General features: G+C 38.7%; 1 protein-coding gene across 1 annotated transcript in view; it reads right to left on the minus strand.

Moving 5' to 3' along the window:
• Nucleotides 1-15,556, minus strand: part of MYOM2 (myomesin 2) — a 79,984-nt gene that overhangs the window by 60,503 nt on the left and 3,925 nt on the right. The window contains exons 2-6 of the mRNA XM_085303208.1: nt 11,478-11,597; nt 10,459-10,581; nt 8,612-8,750; nt 8,239-8,396; nt 7,290-7,382 (exon numbers count right to left, since the gene is read on the minus strand). Of these exons, the coding sequence (XP_085159334.1) occupies nt 7,290-7,382; nt 8,239-8,396; nt 8,612-8,750; nt 10,459-10,581; nt 11,478-11,584 (620 nt within the window). The 5' untranslated portion in view covers nt 11,585-11,597. The remainder of the gene's footprint in view (nt 1-7,289; nt 7,383-8,238; nt 8,397-8,611; nt 8,751-10,458; nt 10,582-11,477; nt 11,598-15,556) is intronic.

Genomic DNA, 15,556 nt, shown 5'->3' on the forward strand with positions numbered 1-15,556 from the left:
CTGATTTTGTGTATGTGACACCAGCAGCAGGTACATCAGACACCTGCTTTTCAGCCCCTGCATATAGCCTGGACAGGGTCATATCACAGAAATGGTACCATCTGTACTGTGATGCCTAAAACAACTTGATGAAAGGCTTGCTAAAACGAGTTTTACCTCTTTAAACTAGCAGGACTCACAGCTCCTCCTAGAGGTTAATCTTCAGCTACACATTTCACAAAAGCAGCAAAATACCAAGTCTATCATACAACTAATTACAAAAGCCACAGTGGTAAGTCCCAGATTTGGAGCATATAAAGCCTGCAATTGACTGTGAAACCCTTGAGTTTCTTGCTACAGTCTGGACAAAGTAATTCTCAAAAAGAAAATTGAAATTCCAGGCTAGAGTTTTTTCAAATTATTTTAGTTTTCAGGAAGGATTTAAAAAAGGCCAATACCTATTCACAAATTTATATGAATCTGAATTGATTCTGGACTTGCTCGAAAGCTATCTGAGTTGACAATATTGYTTTTCACTAACTTCTTAAAAACAAGAAAGTTTTTTTTTTTACTATCCTAATTTCACAATATTAACAATCATGATAAAATGATAAAAGCAAAAAATTACATTACAGGGTTTTTTYCCCCTAAAGTCAGGTAGTAATGCCTGTATACTTCGGCCAGTGTAATTCATACACTTCTTGCAGCCCGCTGCAATGCCTTGCTCTAATGACACAAGCTAACACCAAGCCAGGCATCTCAAAAGTCTTCACAAGAAGGGGCACTGCCGTGTTAATTATAGTGAGGCTCTACACAGTTCCAGACACTCTACTCACTACATCTATTTTAACGTACAATATATAAACATATTACACACTATGCATTRTACAATCTATATTATATATTACATATTATATGCTAGGCATTACTTATTATATTATGCCKTATATAAAATAAGATACATGTTTGCAAACTGAAACAGTGCAAAGGAACGTGCCCAGAAACAGGATGTTGATCACTGTAGTGCTGAACACATCAGAGCAGCCCCCGGCAYGGTTTGGTGTGCACCAGCTCCCCCAAAGGATTCCCGGGCACTCTCAGGAGGTCACACAGGTCAGGGACCATTCCCAGAGGATGGGCTGCATGCAGCTGCCCTGTCCTGAGGGATAAGAGAGTTACTGGTATGGGCAGAGCCCATTCCGTGCCAGGGGGCTCTGTAGCAGAGGATATGCTTAATTTTCTGCAGCAGGCATAGCCCAGAAGYGTGGCTCCAAAGTGCAAGTGGCGGGCACACGCTGTACCCAGACAGCAGGCTTTTCTCCCGGCACATGCCCTGGCCAAGCAGCGGAAACCTTGCTTCAGGTTGCTTTGCTTCTGCCAAATCACGGTTCACCGTTCTTTAACATTTTATTGTCGGTTTAGGGTTCATTCTGATTAGTTATCACTTTAAAATAATCAAGTGGCTATCTACTTTCGGTATGGACTTCATTTTCTAGTAAAAAAAACAATACAGCAGTCAACGGGAATCCGTTTTTGTAAGAATTATGTAGGATTCAGGATTAAGCATGATTTATGAGTAACCACAAGGTGGCGTTCAAATAACTCGAAAAATGGATTTTGTAAACAAATGAGGAGCCCCAGTCTGTGCCTGACTACTCAAAGCATCAGAAATTTAGAGGTGAAAGAACTGCAGTGCTGTCTCCATAGAATGAGAAAGAAGAATGACAGATACCTGATGAACCTTTCAAATTGATATGCAGTGGTGCTACTCTCCGTGCCCTCCCCATACCTTTGCTCCCTCAAAAGCAACAGCAAAACACATCTCTTCACAAGGTGAAGGGGCTTATGAGGGGCTCCGACGTACAGAAAACAAAATACGATCATAAAAATCACTAGAAAAAATAGGATATTCACAAGGGACWGTTTCTTTAGCACAAGTAGCTCAAAGTCTAAAAGCAACAATTTGATAGAAATTATCTGTGATGGAGTGAGAATTAGTTTCCTCAGGGAGAAGAAAAGAAAGAAGAAATTTCTGATCAAACTGCTGACCATATTCTCACAACATCATCTGGTTTTTAAAAGAGAATCAAGGTATTTGCTGTTATTATAAACACATRTAACTATTCCATAGTCTAGGTATTTTATGCTATTTAAATAAATTGTAACAACTCTACCCATTTTCTGGAGCTTTGAAAGCATTTTGCAACAGATTATTGCTTGCTGTGCTCTCTAACCTGACTTTCSAGCATATAAATCACAGCAGTCTAATATTCAATAGCCTGATATTCAGCAGGCTACATTCAAACCTCATAGTGGAATTGTGTGGTTTTAGTGGGGAGAGCTACATAGCACATTAGTTTAATACACACTCTGAAGAAAGTTGGAAAAGATGGACAGTTACATCAGGTCCCGACACTCCTTTGGTGTCAAATAATACTCAGACTGAGGATTACCCAGGAAACTATCCATTTTCCTGTATACAAAAAACCTACAGATTTCCTAAACTGCACTGCAAAGTGCATTGATTCAAGACCAGTCAGAAACTATACTTAATGTACCTAGGAGACAAGGTGTGGTCTCTCCAATGGTTATTCTTGCATCGTGATGGAGAACATGCTTTCTGGCCTTTACAAAGGTCAGACAAAATTTGCATAGAGTACATTTAGATACCGTGAAGTGTGAGTGCTGAGCTATATCTGTCCCAAGATGCTAATACTTCTTGTGAAACTTAAATTGCCCAGAATCCACATCAGGCTCTGAAGTGCTAATGTTTGTGTGGGGAATATTCCCCTGGCAGATACTCCTGTTTAAAATGCATATATTCATCCCTATGCCTAGTGGAGATTTAAACGCAGAAGTTAAGAGTGAAATAACTTTTTTGCCTGAATTGGAATGCAATCCAGCCCATGTCTGGAACAAGAAGCAGAGTGTAGTAAATTATATAGAGTTCAAACTGCATCCTTGGAATTCAGATAACAAAATTCTTTTCAATGCCATGGTAATATGACAGCAAAATGCGGAAATGCTCTCTAGAACTACTTTCTAATAGACATGTTCAAACTTTGACTGTTTTTTTTGTTGGGATTTTGTTTGTTTGTTTGTTTGTTTTTACTGAAGACAGGATCTCTGTTTTTCTTGGGGCTGCCACTACCTCTCGGAGGCTCCCAAGTATTGCAGCTTACAGGGGACAGTGAGGAATAGGTCAGAAGATCACAGAGCATTTAATTTCATTACAGTAAGGACAGAAGAAGGGACGTACATGCTGTATCTATACACACACAGGTACTGCACACCTGAGAAGCCTTGGGAGCTGCAGTTTGTCATCAGCCCATCTGTCCCATGCAGCCCAGAGGCTTTGCCAGCTAAACCAGAGGCTGCCTTTGATCTCAGCCACGTCTCCCGTCTCTGCTGCAAGGTCTGTGCTCTGTCCTACCTCTACTTTCTCCGGGAGAAGGAGCAGGCCTCCCTCTCTGCATCTCCAGATTAAATCATTTCAAGCCTTTTATGCCTAAGCAAAGTAAAATAGTCACATGCGAACTGCACAGAGTCATCTGCTAGATGAGAATAGTTAGAAAAGAGGCTTCATGAAGATTTTAAGCCTTTTTCTTAGAGCTATGCTAGTGGTTCTTAGGAGCAGAGCACCTGATCAGAGGGCTAGCTATGCCTACCGGCAGCAGGTATTACACTGCACTCTGCTGGCTTTGCCACACATTTTTGCTGATGCAACCACAAACCTTTCCCTGCTGCAATTAGAGGCGCTTCTTAAACAGTGACTTAATGAAATAGTAAAGGAAGAGGGCCCTAATAAAACACTGCCAGATTTTGAGCCATGCATACTTGGCACTGTGCAGCCATGTGGACAGAGCTCTGGAAAATCAAACATCCTTCTCTACTCATTCCACCATTTCACCCTCTTCATCTCACTTGCCAGCTCGCTGCAGAGTAAAGGGACACCCAGAGCACACTACATCTCCTCTGTGCCCCAGCACCAAGTCAGAAAACACAATATACCCATTTAGGGTTGCATAAAGACAAGTGAGTCAGTCAAAGAGCCATTTGACTTTGTTATCAGCAAGAGGAATAGCATGGGCATAATGGTAAAAGAAACTGTTGCTAAACAAGTAGATGTCACTTTTAAGCACTTTTTAAGTATGAGGATTGACACTAAAGCAGAATATATTCCTTGGTCATATTATAAAGCAACAAAGCATCGTCATCTTGATTATCTCTGATATAGAAATATTTTCTTATACTATGTGACCACCCATAATTAAATTAGGTGGGACAAAGGGACACAAACAAACCCTCATTTTCTCAGGCATATATTAGTCATTTCAGCTACCAGTAGCTTTCTCTTAAAGGGCTCCTTAGAGTATCCTCCAGATCACCCATCAGAAGTGAGATAAAAGACAAGATTGACCATGGCCACAGTACAGGCTGGAAATGTCTCTGCCCCTATAATTGTGAGATATGCAAAAATTACAAAGAAAGTTTCAAAGACTTTTTATTTACTGCCAAGGGAGACCTTAAGCCCAAATTCCCATCTGAGGAAATCTAAAATAATACTTGAAGCAGCAAAAAAGTAACAGTAAATGATAATGATAGTGTTGAATGAATGCAGAAAATGTGGTAAACTGAGTATAAGACATCATAAAAATACGAGACAGAAACGAAAATAATTCGATTACTTTGTAGGCTTATGGACCCTGGAAGACAGCAAATGGGGATGAAATTGTGTCCTGTTACCACTTTAAGATGACAAGGTGACGTTCTGGATTTGGCACCTCAAGAATTTTTCCACTGGGATCAAAGAATATTCATAGGAATAAATATCACACTTGCATCAGAAGGAAAAGTTCACTCCCTCAGCTCCACTGAAGCACTAAGAAGGTGGCCAAGAAATTCCAAGGCCATTTTGAGTGGTTGTGGATCAGATGACATGCAGCTCAGCACTTCGGTATGAACAGCTGAGAAGAGTACAGAAGAGGATAGATAGAAAATYCTAACTGTCCTACTTCCAGGAAAAAAATAGCATTCCAAATATACGTATATATAGATATATAGAGATATGTTTAGGAGACAAATATTTGAAGAGTTAATTGAWGTATGTTTATATATAAACTGTTAAGAATATACATATATTAACCAACTGGTTATAAATTCTTTGTTTTGAAATAGAAAAAAAATACCCAATAACAGTAATAAAAAGCACTGTTAAAATGTTCTTCCATTTCCTACATGTTGATTTTCTGTCTTTTGAGAAGCACTGCTCAGTTGCTGCTCAAGTTTTTGAAGAAAATAGATCRGTATTAAAGAGATATATTTAAGCTTAGAAATTTTAATTTAATAAACTGTATAAAACTATGGTAAATAAATCATAACTCTGGGCCTAAAATCTCTCAATATTTTTTTTTAAGTAGAGAAGTGAAACTTGTCTGAGAGCAGCTGGGCATCTTTATTCGGAAAAAAAAATAAAAAAAAAAAAAACAAAACACCGACAGATAGAAGGAAACAAAGCAACCATCTCTGAAGATGGCAGCTTGGTTGAACGTGACTGACCCTGCATGACTATGTACAAATCTGAGCCTTGTACACAGGTAATTGTCAGTGAGTGATGATGGGTGGACATGAAAATCTGGGTGGGTGCCAATAAATGACTCTCTGATGCATCTGCGTAAGCATTGGTGGGTCTGAACACTCATGAAATTTGTTATAGACAGTGTCTACATGACTGTGATGATTGGCTCAGGAAAGAGCAAAAAAGCGTTGAGGGGATATAAGCCATCAGCACTCTTCAGCAGTAGCTATAGAGGCTCAAAACGCCATCTAGCAGCATTCGCACTGGTTCCTATTTCTGCAAAATGCCATCTACTCATACCACAAAAGCAGCCTGTGTAGGATGCACTGGATGCTCACAAGGAGAGGAGTGCAAGCACAGCCACTCACTGGCAGGACCTCACCTACATTTCATCTCCAAACTGCCCCTCACGCCCAGACAGAAGAGGGGGCTTTCATTCGCCTGATGCACAGGAGAGGATTACAGAGAGGGGGGTCTGCTTATATCATTATCCTCCTGATATGACCTCCAAAAATAATGTAGGTGGGATGGATCATGTTCAGATGTCTCACAGATGCAATAAGCAGTCAGCAAGTTATTCATGGGCTCGAGGATAGTCTTAGTATTTCTTAGTAATGATTAATCCTAGTATGAGCACGAGATGAGGATSACTTAAGAAGCAACAGCAGAGCAGTTACTGCAGCCAGCTTCTGAATGGGTATATGCACCTTTCATCCCCAGAAAAGCCGTGGGAAGGTGGAGAGTCAGGCAGGACTTCCTTTGAGGATGACAGTGGAATAGTCTTTGGGAAAGACTACAAGACAAGTAGTCTTTCCCAAAAGCAGAAGGAATGATGTTCTCAATTTCTACTTGAGTAGAAAGGCCTTGCTCAGGGCTCTTTCCACTGCTGACAGGTGGAGATGGGGTAGAAGGTGAAATGTTTGACTAGTCAAGTTTTATCTACAAATATTCCAGCTGTTTTAGCACAGATAATGCTAATGGGGAAATTAATTTTTTTTCTATGTGTGTCTTTGCACTAAATACTAATTTTTCTTTTTGAACACCACATATACTTCATTTTTCTTTCGGTTTTTATATTAAAAAATATTGCACCATGTCACATTTAACATGTAATATTTCAACCATTTAGGACAACTTAGGATTATTTTCAGGGAAGCTGTTCTACCCAGGAATTTCCTATACAACAAGATTAACATTGTTTTGTAAAACATAATGAATGAAATTAGAACTATTTTTTTTAAGTTAACAGTCTCTTAGCTTTTAGAGAACAAAAAATGGAGATCAAAAAGTATACAGAACAGACCGACCATATAATAAAAAATTCTGAGGATTGGGTATGCTTGCCATGATGAGCTAAAGTTTTCTTACCTTAAAGAATTTCATCTTGGGAAGAACATAAAATACACAGATAATTTTCCACTTTGACTGTCAAAGGGATATAATTCTAATAAAAAAAGGAACTACTACTTTTAGCTACTTACCTCTATTTTTCTATCTACTTGTAGATTGCTAAATTTAAATAGTAGAAATATCTTATTTCTTATTTCAGTGATTTAATATCRGCTATTTACTGAGTTTTCTCTGGCCAAATGTGAGCACCAACAGAGCAGAAGTTAAGTGAGCTGAATTTATCAACTTTCTTGCAGCCATTGTGTGACTTTTTAATTATATTTGATAAAAAAATATTTTGTATAGAGTACAAAAAGCTATTGTATCCATTAGAATGATCTACCTGTTTATATGCAACACGTGTACTCCATATTTGCTCTCAATTCTGTACTTTCCTGGATCACTTGCAGGGGTAATCAGTTCCTCATTTTTATACCTGACAATTAAGAAAAAAGGAACGCATTAATAGCAGCTACTATTCACTGCAATAATTAAGTAGATTACTGTCATCTGACCACTTTCCCTGAAAATACTCTCTACTTGAACAGARTATTTTCCAGTATGCATGGATAGATATGTCTGGGGCCATGAACGCGAAGGAGGACCATCACCGCTGGAAGAACGTGGAAAGAGAAGAATCTGCCCACCCAAACCAGGGAGCAGGCAGTGTGTGACTTGAACTTTCCAATCCACTAGCCCTGACACAGGGTGGGAAGGAAACTGCATCTTAGATTACAGTCACGCACTTCAGCTCAGAAAAGGGAAGCAGTAACAAAGTTATGTCCCGGGTTAGGTCTTCGTAGTTCTTCCTGGGACTCTCATATCCGCAGAACTGCACTCATGTGGAAAGGAGTGCAGCTTGGTGGACCTTATGCTCAAACAGGGTGCACCTCAACAGAGGCTGACAACACAAACCTGGGCACTGCCCATGACAGCAATGGTGCTGTGCACCTTTACTCAGGCTGAGCAACAACCCCTAAGTGGGCTGTGTTTTGCCATTTGCTATTTCACCATCAAGGAAATTGATAGACAAGAAAACTGGAGTTGCCTTTCCCAGTCTGCTTGCTGCGATACTTGAGTTTGCCTCTCACACTACACAGAGCCATTCAGCAATGTGTCCTCCCACTCCTTCCACTGCAGTATCAACTGCTATGATCCAGCACATCTATGAGGATTATAAAGGGGTTTTAACATAGCCATTATGTATGTGACACTTACCAGTTATGCCATAACTTTCAAATGAAAAAAGCTTAACAACATTTTTCAAGGCTTGGGAAAGGCCAGTCTCTTACCATTGTACAGTAGGGGTGGGAAATCCTTGTACAGTGAAGCAAAGACTCACAGACATCTTCTCCCAGACTGTATGAGATCTCAGGCGCACTAGAATTTCAGGAGCTCGACTTATACTTTCCTCGACAGCATGTCTTTCCAAGGCCATATTTTCTTCTACCTGTTGAACATAGAACAGAAATGAAGGCAGTCAAAGAAAAGAAATATCTAGCACCAGATTCAAATGGGCTCTGAGATTTAGTCATAAATCCACAGGATTATAACGTGTGAAGTTACTACTAGTGTATGAAACATAGAGTTAATATGCAGTTTATCTTATAGTTAAGATACTTATCTTAAGATAAGTTAAGGAACAAAAATTGTTCAGTACGGTACCATCCTTTGTATAGCAAGTCTGTCCAGATGTTCTCTAGCACGGTGCCTGGCTGTGTGAATCTCTTTTTCCAGCGCAGACAACTCACTGGCAAATCGGATCCTTTTCTCTTCACTTACATGAGACTTTTTCTCATGAGTACTGTAGGACAAGAAAGAAATCAAGAAAGAGTAACCTAAAATTGAGCTTAAGATTTTCATTCATACACAGTAGGCAGCTGAGGACTCTGAAAGTCTATCAATAACATGTCAAATCTAGTTTAGGAATTATTCCTAGCCTAATTAGCATATCCTAATGAGCATCTGTAATTAATATGATTTTTTCTTCCCTTTTCTTCCCCTGACATGTGTGGGACCATAGTTTCAGGCTTGAAAACTGATATGGTCCCTATGGCACAACACCCTACAGTCCTAGGCCTCCGGTCATCAAGATCAAGAAGCTGTGTAGCATCCCTCTGGTCCTGGATTTTCCTTCCCAAGGAAAGCACAAGGCAGGGTAGTGAAGGCATGTTCTGAATGTACATCACACCCTGAAATGAGCTGGGCCTTGCTCACCTTGCTCATGTCATACCCTTGGATCTAGTACCTGGGAAGCACTATATTTAGCTCCATGGGCTATGTCAGCTGACCTCAGCTGGAAGACACAGATCATGGAGTTCACCAACATTTGATGAACTGCTGCATGCAAGGAAGCTGTTCTTGGACAGGACTGAGTGAAAAGTATTGCAGAAACTGCCAGGAAAAAAACAAGCTCTTGAGAAACATATGACTTTTAAAAGGGTTGGTGAGCAACTTAGGGGAACAGTGAGGAAACGCTGATTGCATAGATTTTTCAGAATTCCTTTAAAAAATCTCATCAAACTATTTAGGAGGACCTAGCCCAGGGTCTTTCATTCATGCTGATTCAGTAAGTAGCCTGTGTTTCTTATTGCTTTGCCAAAAGAATGAAGAAAGGAGCTGAATATCAGAAATTTTTCACATGGTTGTCATAGAATTTGACAAGACTCTTAAGGCATAATCCAACACGTACTGAAGCAGGCAATATAACTTATATGAACATCACTGAACTGTAGTTCAGACTATTATTTGTCTGTTATCTTTTTTAAATTTCTCTGCATCATTTCTTCATACTTTAAATATCAGTCTTCTTCTGCCATGTATTATTTTACATTGATAGAGGTTAAAACAGTTTCAAAAAACAACAAAAGTAGGCAAACAAGTTTGATTTTCCTGGAACATCCAGTTTCTAGAATATATCTTTCAAAACAATCAAAGTACTAGAAACATATGAATGTATATGATTCTCTCTATACGTTCTCTAAAGGGGAGAAAACAAAATTCTTTCTTATAGCATACATTCTTTGTCTTTGGTGCAGTCACTGCAGAAGATGATAGGGTAGAAACACACAGATTTACTAACAGAGACATTGCTGTGAGCACATTTTTCTATACAACTCCATATCAAGGCTGTAACTGAGATATGACAGTAAGCCCTCTTGATAACAAGGAAAGAACTTAAAATGTTTAAATTGATCCCACTCAGAAATGCAGGAGGAATGCAGTAAATTTGTTTGAAAAAATAATTTTGGATTCTATATAGTTTCTCATTTCTTTTGAGTTTAAAGCTGTTTTCAAGGGTTAAATTGGGCAGTGGGAGAACAGCTCTGGGTTGAAACACAACACTGAAAGTGACACTCAATTATTTAGTATTCCAGCCAAAATAGATTAGTGAAGAGCAGTGACAGAGAAGCCTCCAGTCTTGTTGACTCTGAAAACAGCACTGGCAAAAGATAGATACTAAATGGGATCAGAGCCACCACACAGATCAGATGGGACCATCAGAGCTTTACCTTTTCCTGGATTCTTGCATTGCTTCATGAGCCAAGGTGCGTGCCCTCCTGGCACACAGTCTACATGTTGTTTTTCCCAGGCTGCCAGATGATTCATAGTAGGCAGCCTGTCTGGAAGCAGCCCTTCAAATATAGCAGATATTGTTACAACTCAGCAATTATGGTAAAACATGAACTAAATTTTTATCAAATTTATATTCATACAGTCTCCAGTCCTTTAGTGGTCTGGTACCATTTTAGTGAAGCACAAGGGTACCAGCCCATCTATAACACAAAATACACAGAATCCTTGTAACAACATCTAAATATTCCCATGTTTCTAAGCTACACACAACTTTCCTCATAAACTCTTCTTTGTCATAAAGAAAGCGGGACAGGCACATAGGGCTCTGAAATCCAATAAAGTAAGGGTCCGGGACCAAAGGATCAGTTAATTCCCATTTACACTAGTAGGTGCAATCAGGTGCAATCCTTAATTACTGAGAAGGAAGGACAGCGACTCTTAACCAATCTTAATCAGTCAAACTTCCATTCTGAGATACAAAAAACCTAGATCTTGTAGATAAAACTCTGAGATTTCAAATTAGAGGAATTAAAACCTTTTAAATGATTTTAAAAAAAAAAACATAATTTGGAATAGCCAACTTCAGGACAAGAAATAGTCTCATGTCATACAGGGAAGATGGGTAAAAATTACTTCTGTGATTTAAAACAAATTCCAATTATTTTTCTTAAATCAGAATGAGTTTTAAATGGAGCCTAAAGGAGTGAATTTCCAACTTGGAGATAATAAATAGAAGAGATCTTCAGCTAAAAGATCAGGGTAGGTGAGCTGCTATGAAGCTAGAAAGTCTAACTATGTTAGTGGGAGACTGGAAAAGAGGCATCCCAGGGGAGAGAGGTGGAAAACTACTATTCTGAGTAAACCACAAATTTGGATCAGCAGGGGAATCTGTAAATACGTTGATTACCCAAAATAGAAACCTCTCTGGTACATTTGTGAAGTACATGGAACTTACTTTCTTGCTGCATATTCCTCAAGTACATATCTTGTCTGAATGTTGCGATACGACTGATCAAAGTGCTTGTGTCTCCTCTGGTAAAATGGTATCACTAGTGGCGACATAGTTCAGCAATTTCTATAGGGAATAAAGTCACATTTACCAAGATGTTTCTGACATTTAGGCTTGATATTTTTACATACATACACATATGTGTGCACACACATAAATGTATAAAATTCCAACAATTTATGACAAATAATGCCATTAATGGCATGCATAGGCACTTCAGGCTTTATCATATTAGTCAAGCAGTGAATCATGGAATTGTAGATGAAAGGCTAGAAGAGACTTTGGAGCGATCACTTCCCCCCTTCTTTGAAGATGCTGTTTAACACTTTTTCAGAAATTTCCATGGATGAAAATTCCACAGTTTTGGGGCATTTCCCTGGTGTTTCAGTACACTGCTCTTCCAACCTTTTAATTGGTCCCTTGTAACTTAAGCTCACTGTTTCTTGTCTAGTTCATCACAAAAACCACAAAATAGATTGCATTCACTCACTCTTGCAGTAGTCAGTTGAATATCAGAAGAATTAGTTCAAAGCTCCTTTCAGAGCTCTCTCATTTAAACTAGATAAAGCCAGTTTTTTCGAGCTTTCCTTATGAGTTATTTTTTCTATACTTCCAATAATTCTGGTTGTTCTCCTGTGGACTTTCTCCAAAGCATGGCATTTGGCTAGAAGGTGCTCAGAAACTTTCAGGGAGCTCCCAGAAGGCATGTGGTTGTTTCCATGGGGGGTGTGTTTCCCATGGAGCCAGAATTACATAAATTCTCAAGCATGGTGTTAAAATAAGCCAGAGGCACTACCCGCTTATGCTCATTGGAAATATACTGACAACWTTTTGCAGAAGAGCAGCCATGTCCTGGCTTGGTGCCTGCTCACATACTTACAATCTGCTTTTCTAAGTCCCATTTGCAGTTTCAGTCAGATATGGGATTCTCTACTCGTGGGCCACTTGGCCTAAATGGCTTTGAGAGATGGCAGCGTGCAAACAGCAAGCACCAGGCCCACCACGAGACGGCTGCATTTCAGTGACAAAGGAAGCAACTTCCCCAGATAAAGTCTATAAAACAGCYTGCGCCAAATCCCCCAATAAAATCCCACAGTGAAGCCTAGTTTCCTCCCGAAAGGTAAGGGAAGTGCGCTGGCTGTTGCGTTCCCAGGTGGGATGCGGTCTGGCAGCTCCCCTCCGGAGCTGGTGTGAAGGCAAAGGCAAGGGTTCGGACAGTGCACACAGCGCAGGGCCAGATCATCCAGGGGCCACCTGAAGATGGAAAGGGGACAACTGCCATCCTCATCGGTTACTGCACCCACTGCAGAACCTGCTTGTGAGTAAAATCCTTAGAACAATAGCAAGAGTTTGCATTTGAAAGTCCCAGAAGTGGGCAGTTTCACGACACATAAAAAATGCAAAGCTCAAACAGGTTTGAACAGAAATCTCGTAATCTGATTTACATACAATATAAGCTCCTCTTAATTAATTTCAAAGGCAGTGGTACTGACAAATTTTAATCCACGTTTTATTTCATATCATGCAGCTAGAGACATATACTTCAGAAAAAAGATGAATAGTACACATGTTAAAATTAAATGATGAATAGTTTCAATAAAATTAGATTTGGTTAAAAATAAATCAATCACTACTTCATTGTTAGCATTCAAATTGCAAAGAACTTTTGGTTTCATTAATCTTTTCTTATTGTAATAAAAGTATGTGCAATAAATTTAATAAAATAAAATGTCATTGAAAATAGGATTTGAATGTTTTTTACTTATTTTGAAAGCACTACTTTCTGTCATATTATGGAATTATAATTATTATCTCATGATTTGAAAAATAATTTGCAAAATACCCATTTGAGAGTGGGAAACAATAGGCAATAAAAATATTGAAGAATTAGACATTTGCATGACTTTTACATGAATTTGTCAACTCTGACTTCTTAATGTTTTTAGTAGTTTTATTACCACATATACTGTATCTGCAGAATAAATCATTTCATATGTTTCATTGCAGCAATTTATTCTTCAAAAATTGGATTTCTTATACAATATATTGACTTCTAGGAAGAAAAACATAAAATGATTCAATGAAAGACTGCAGTTCTTAGTCTGGTATGTAACTCCATTTTATGTGTTTATTTGGGAATTTTGCCTAAGTACTATAAGATTAGACCAAATTAATTTAATAAATTATAGTTAAATTTATAGTTTTACAGACTATAAAATTGAACCTTAATAGATGGCAAAGAAGCTGCAAATATCAGTATTTCCAGCATAAAGTGTTAATGACAAGAGGAAATAACCATTACTGATTAAGTACCATAATATATTCTAGTTGTGTGATGGTTAGTTTCAAGCATTCAAAAATTGAGTCAGATGCCCCCCAAATCATGCCATTCTCATGTCAACTAGTTTTATTTTTGCAAGAAAAAGGTGCTGCAATTAAATAGAGCTAATGTCTTCTGCAGATATCATCTCAGTTAAAAAAAAAAAACCCTCAAGGAAATGAGTTTTTATAATTTACCACCTGATAATTGTACCTTCTGCATATCCTCTTATTACTTTTTCTGTCCTTTTTGGGGACATATGAGGGCTACAAKTCATGAGCTCAGAAATAAGAGCTTTAGGCAAAACACCAGATACCAAAAGACAARTAAAACAGGTTGACAACACTAATATGAGATGTTCAAAGAAAGGTATCGCCACATGTCTAGTGAAATAAGAAAGCTAACATATCCCAAGCTAGCGTGGCACAGCACAGCGCCCTGCAGAGGTGCTAGCTTCGTTAGGTGTCCTCACACAACGCTGAGCTGTTGGGGACCTATTAATTCAGCATATTTGCTGCCACGCTGTCACAGTTACATGAACATGGGTGCATGCRCCCCCGAGCAGCCTCAGCCTCTCCTAGTTTTGGTATCCCCACTTGACATTGTGCTATGCACACAGACAGCAAATACAGGTTTGCTTTCCGTTGTCTAACTCTATGACTATTGTGCATATGACATTTCACTTCCCACTTAGTTCATACCTTAACTAGACAGTTAATAGTATAATGTTCCCTCTTTTCTATTTATAATTAGCCCTTTCACTTAAATGGAGGTGCAAAGGGCAAACCCATAGGTTCCCTATAAGCCTGACTCAGCTGTTAAGAACTACTCTTGTTTATGCATGGTCCTGTTAAATAATTCTGTAAATTCATCCACATGCAATTTATATGTTGCTATGTATAATTCTAATGCAGACCTGACAAAAAAAGTCTGTAAAAAATGCCTATGTGTTTGGATGGATCAAAGCCTGGGTTATTTTCATTTTTGAGATGGGAGACAGTATCTTTGCAATTTACAATTTAGCATTCTCCCCGAAGTCTAAAACTTACTTTTTAATTAGTGTATCTTTTTCTATAATCAGTAGCCAGATTTCTCAAAATCTGGATTCAGATATTTTGTATATTTGCCCAAACTCTTATAGAACAGAAACACACAGCCATCACTCCTATCCTCCCTCTACACAAGCAATTAACAGACCTTGTTAGCAGCCAAGCTCATTTAGCCTTCTGCTAACGCAGAGGGGAGCTGCCTGGCGACCGTTCCAAATATAATAATCATCACTGTTAATTACAACAGTGCTAGCAGAGTATGTATTTAACACTTAATAATACTGAAGAGTAAAATCACAGCCCCACTGTAAAAACTGCTTCAGAAAAGTCTACACAGAACTCAGAGTATCTGAGTTTAGGACGAAAGAAATTTCTATTGCTTTTGTAGGAAACTTGTTGACACTTTTCCCACGTTTCTACTGAAATGCATTTATGTGAGATGTTTGAAATATATATGAATATTTAGTCAGCACACCGGTAACACAGTTAGATAACATGATAAGCAGATGACAGCTTAGCCCCCCCGAAGTTACTGACTAAGGTAAATCAAGATTTTATTACAGGCAGCTGGCTAGAGACCTAATTATATTGACATGTCTATTGGTGGAACTGACCCAACAACAAGATCCATGCAATGCTTTGAAATAAACATTAAA

Source organism: Rhea americana, unplaced genomic scaffold (assembly GCF_003343005.1).
Source record: "Rhea americana isolate MKP2758 unplaced genomic scaffold, rheAme1 scaffold_199, whole genome shotgun sequence".
NCBI classification, from domain to species: domain Eukaryota; kingdom Metazoa; phylum Chordata; class Aves; order Rheiformes; family Rheidae; genus Rhea; species Rhea americana.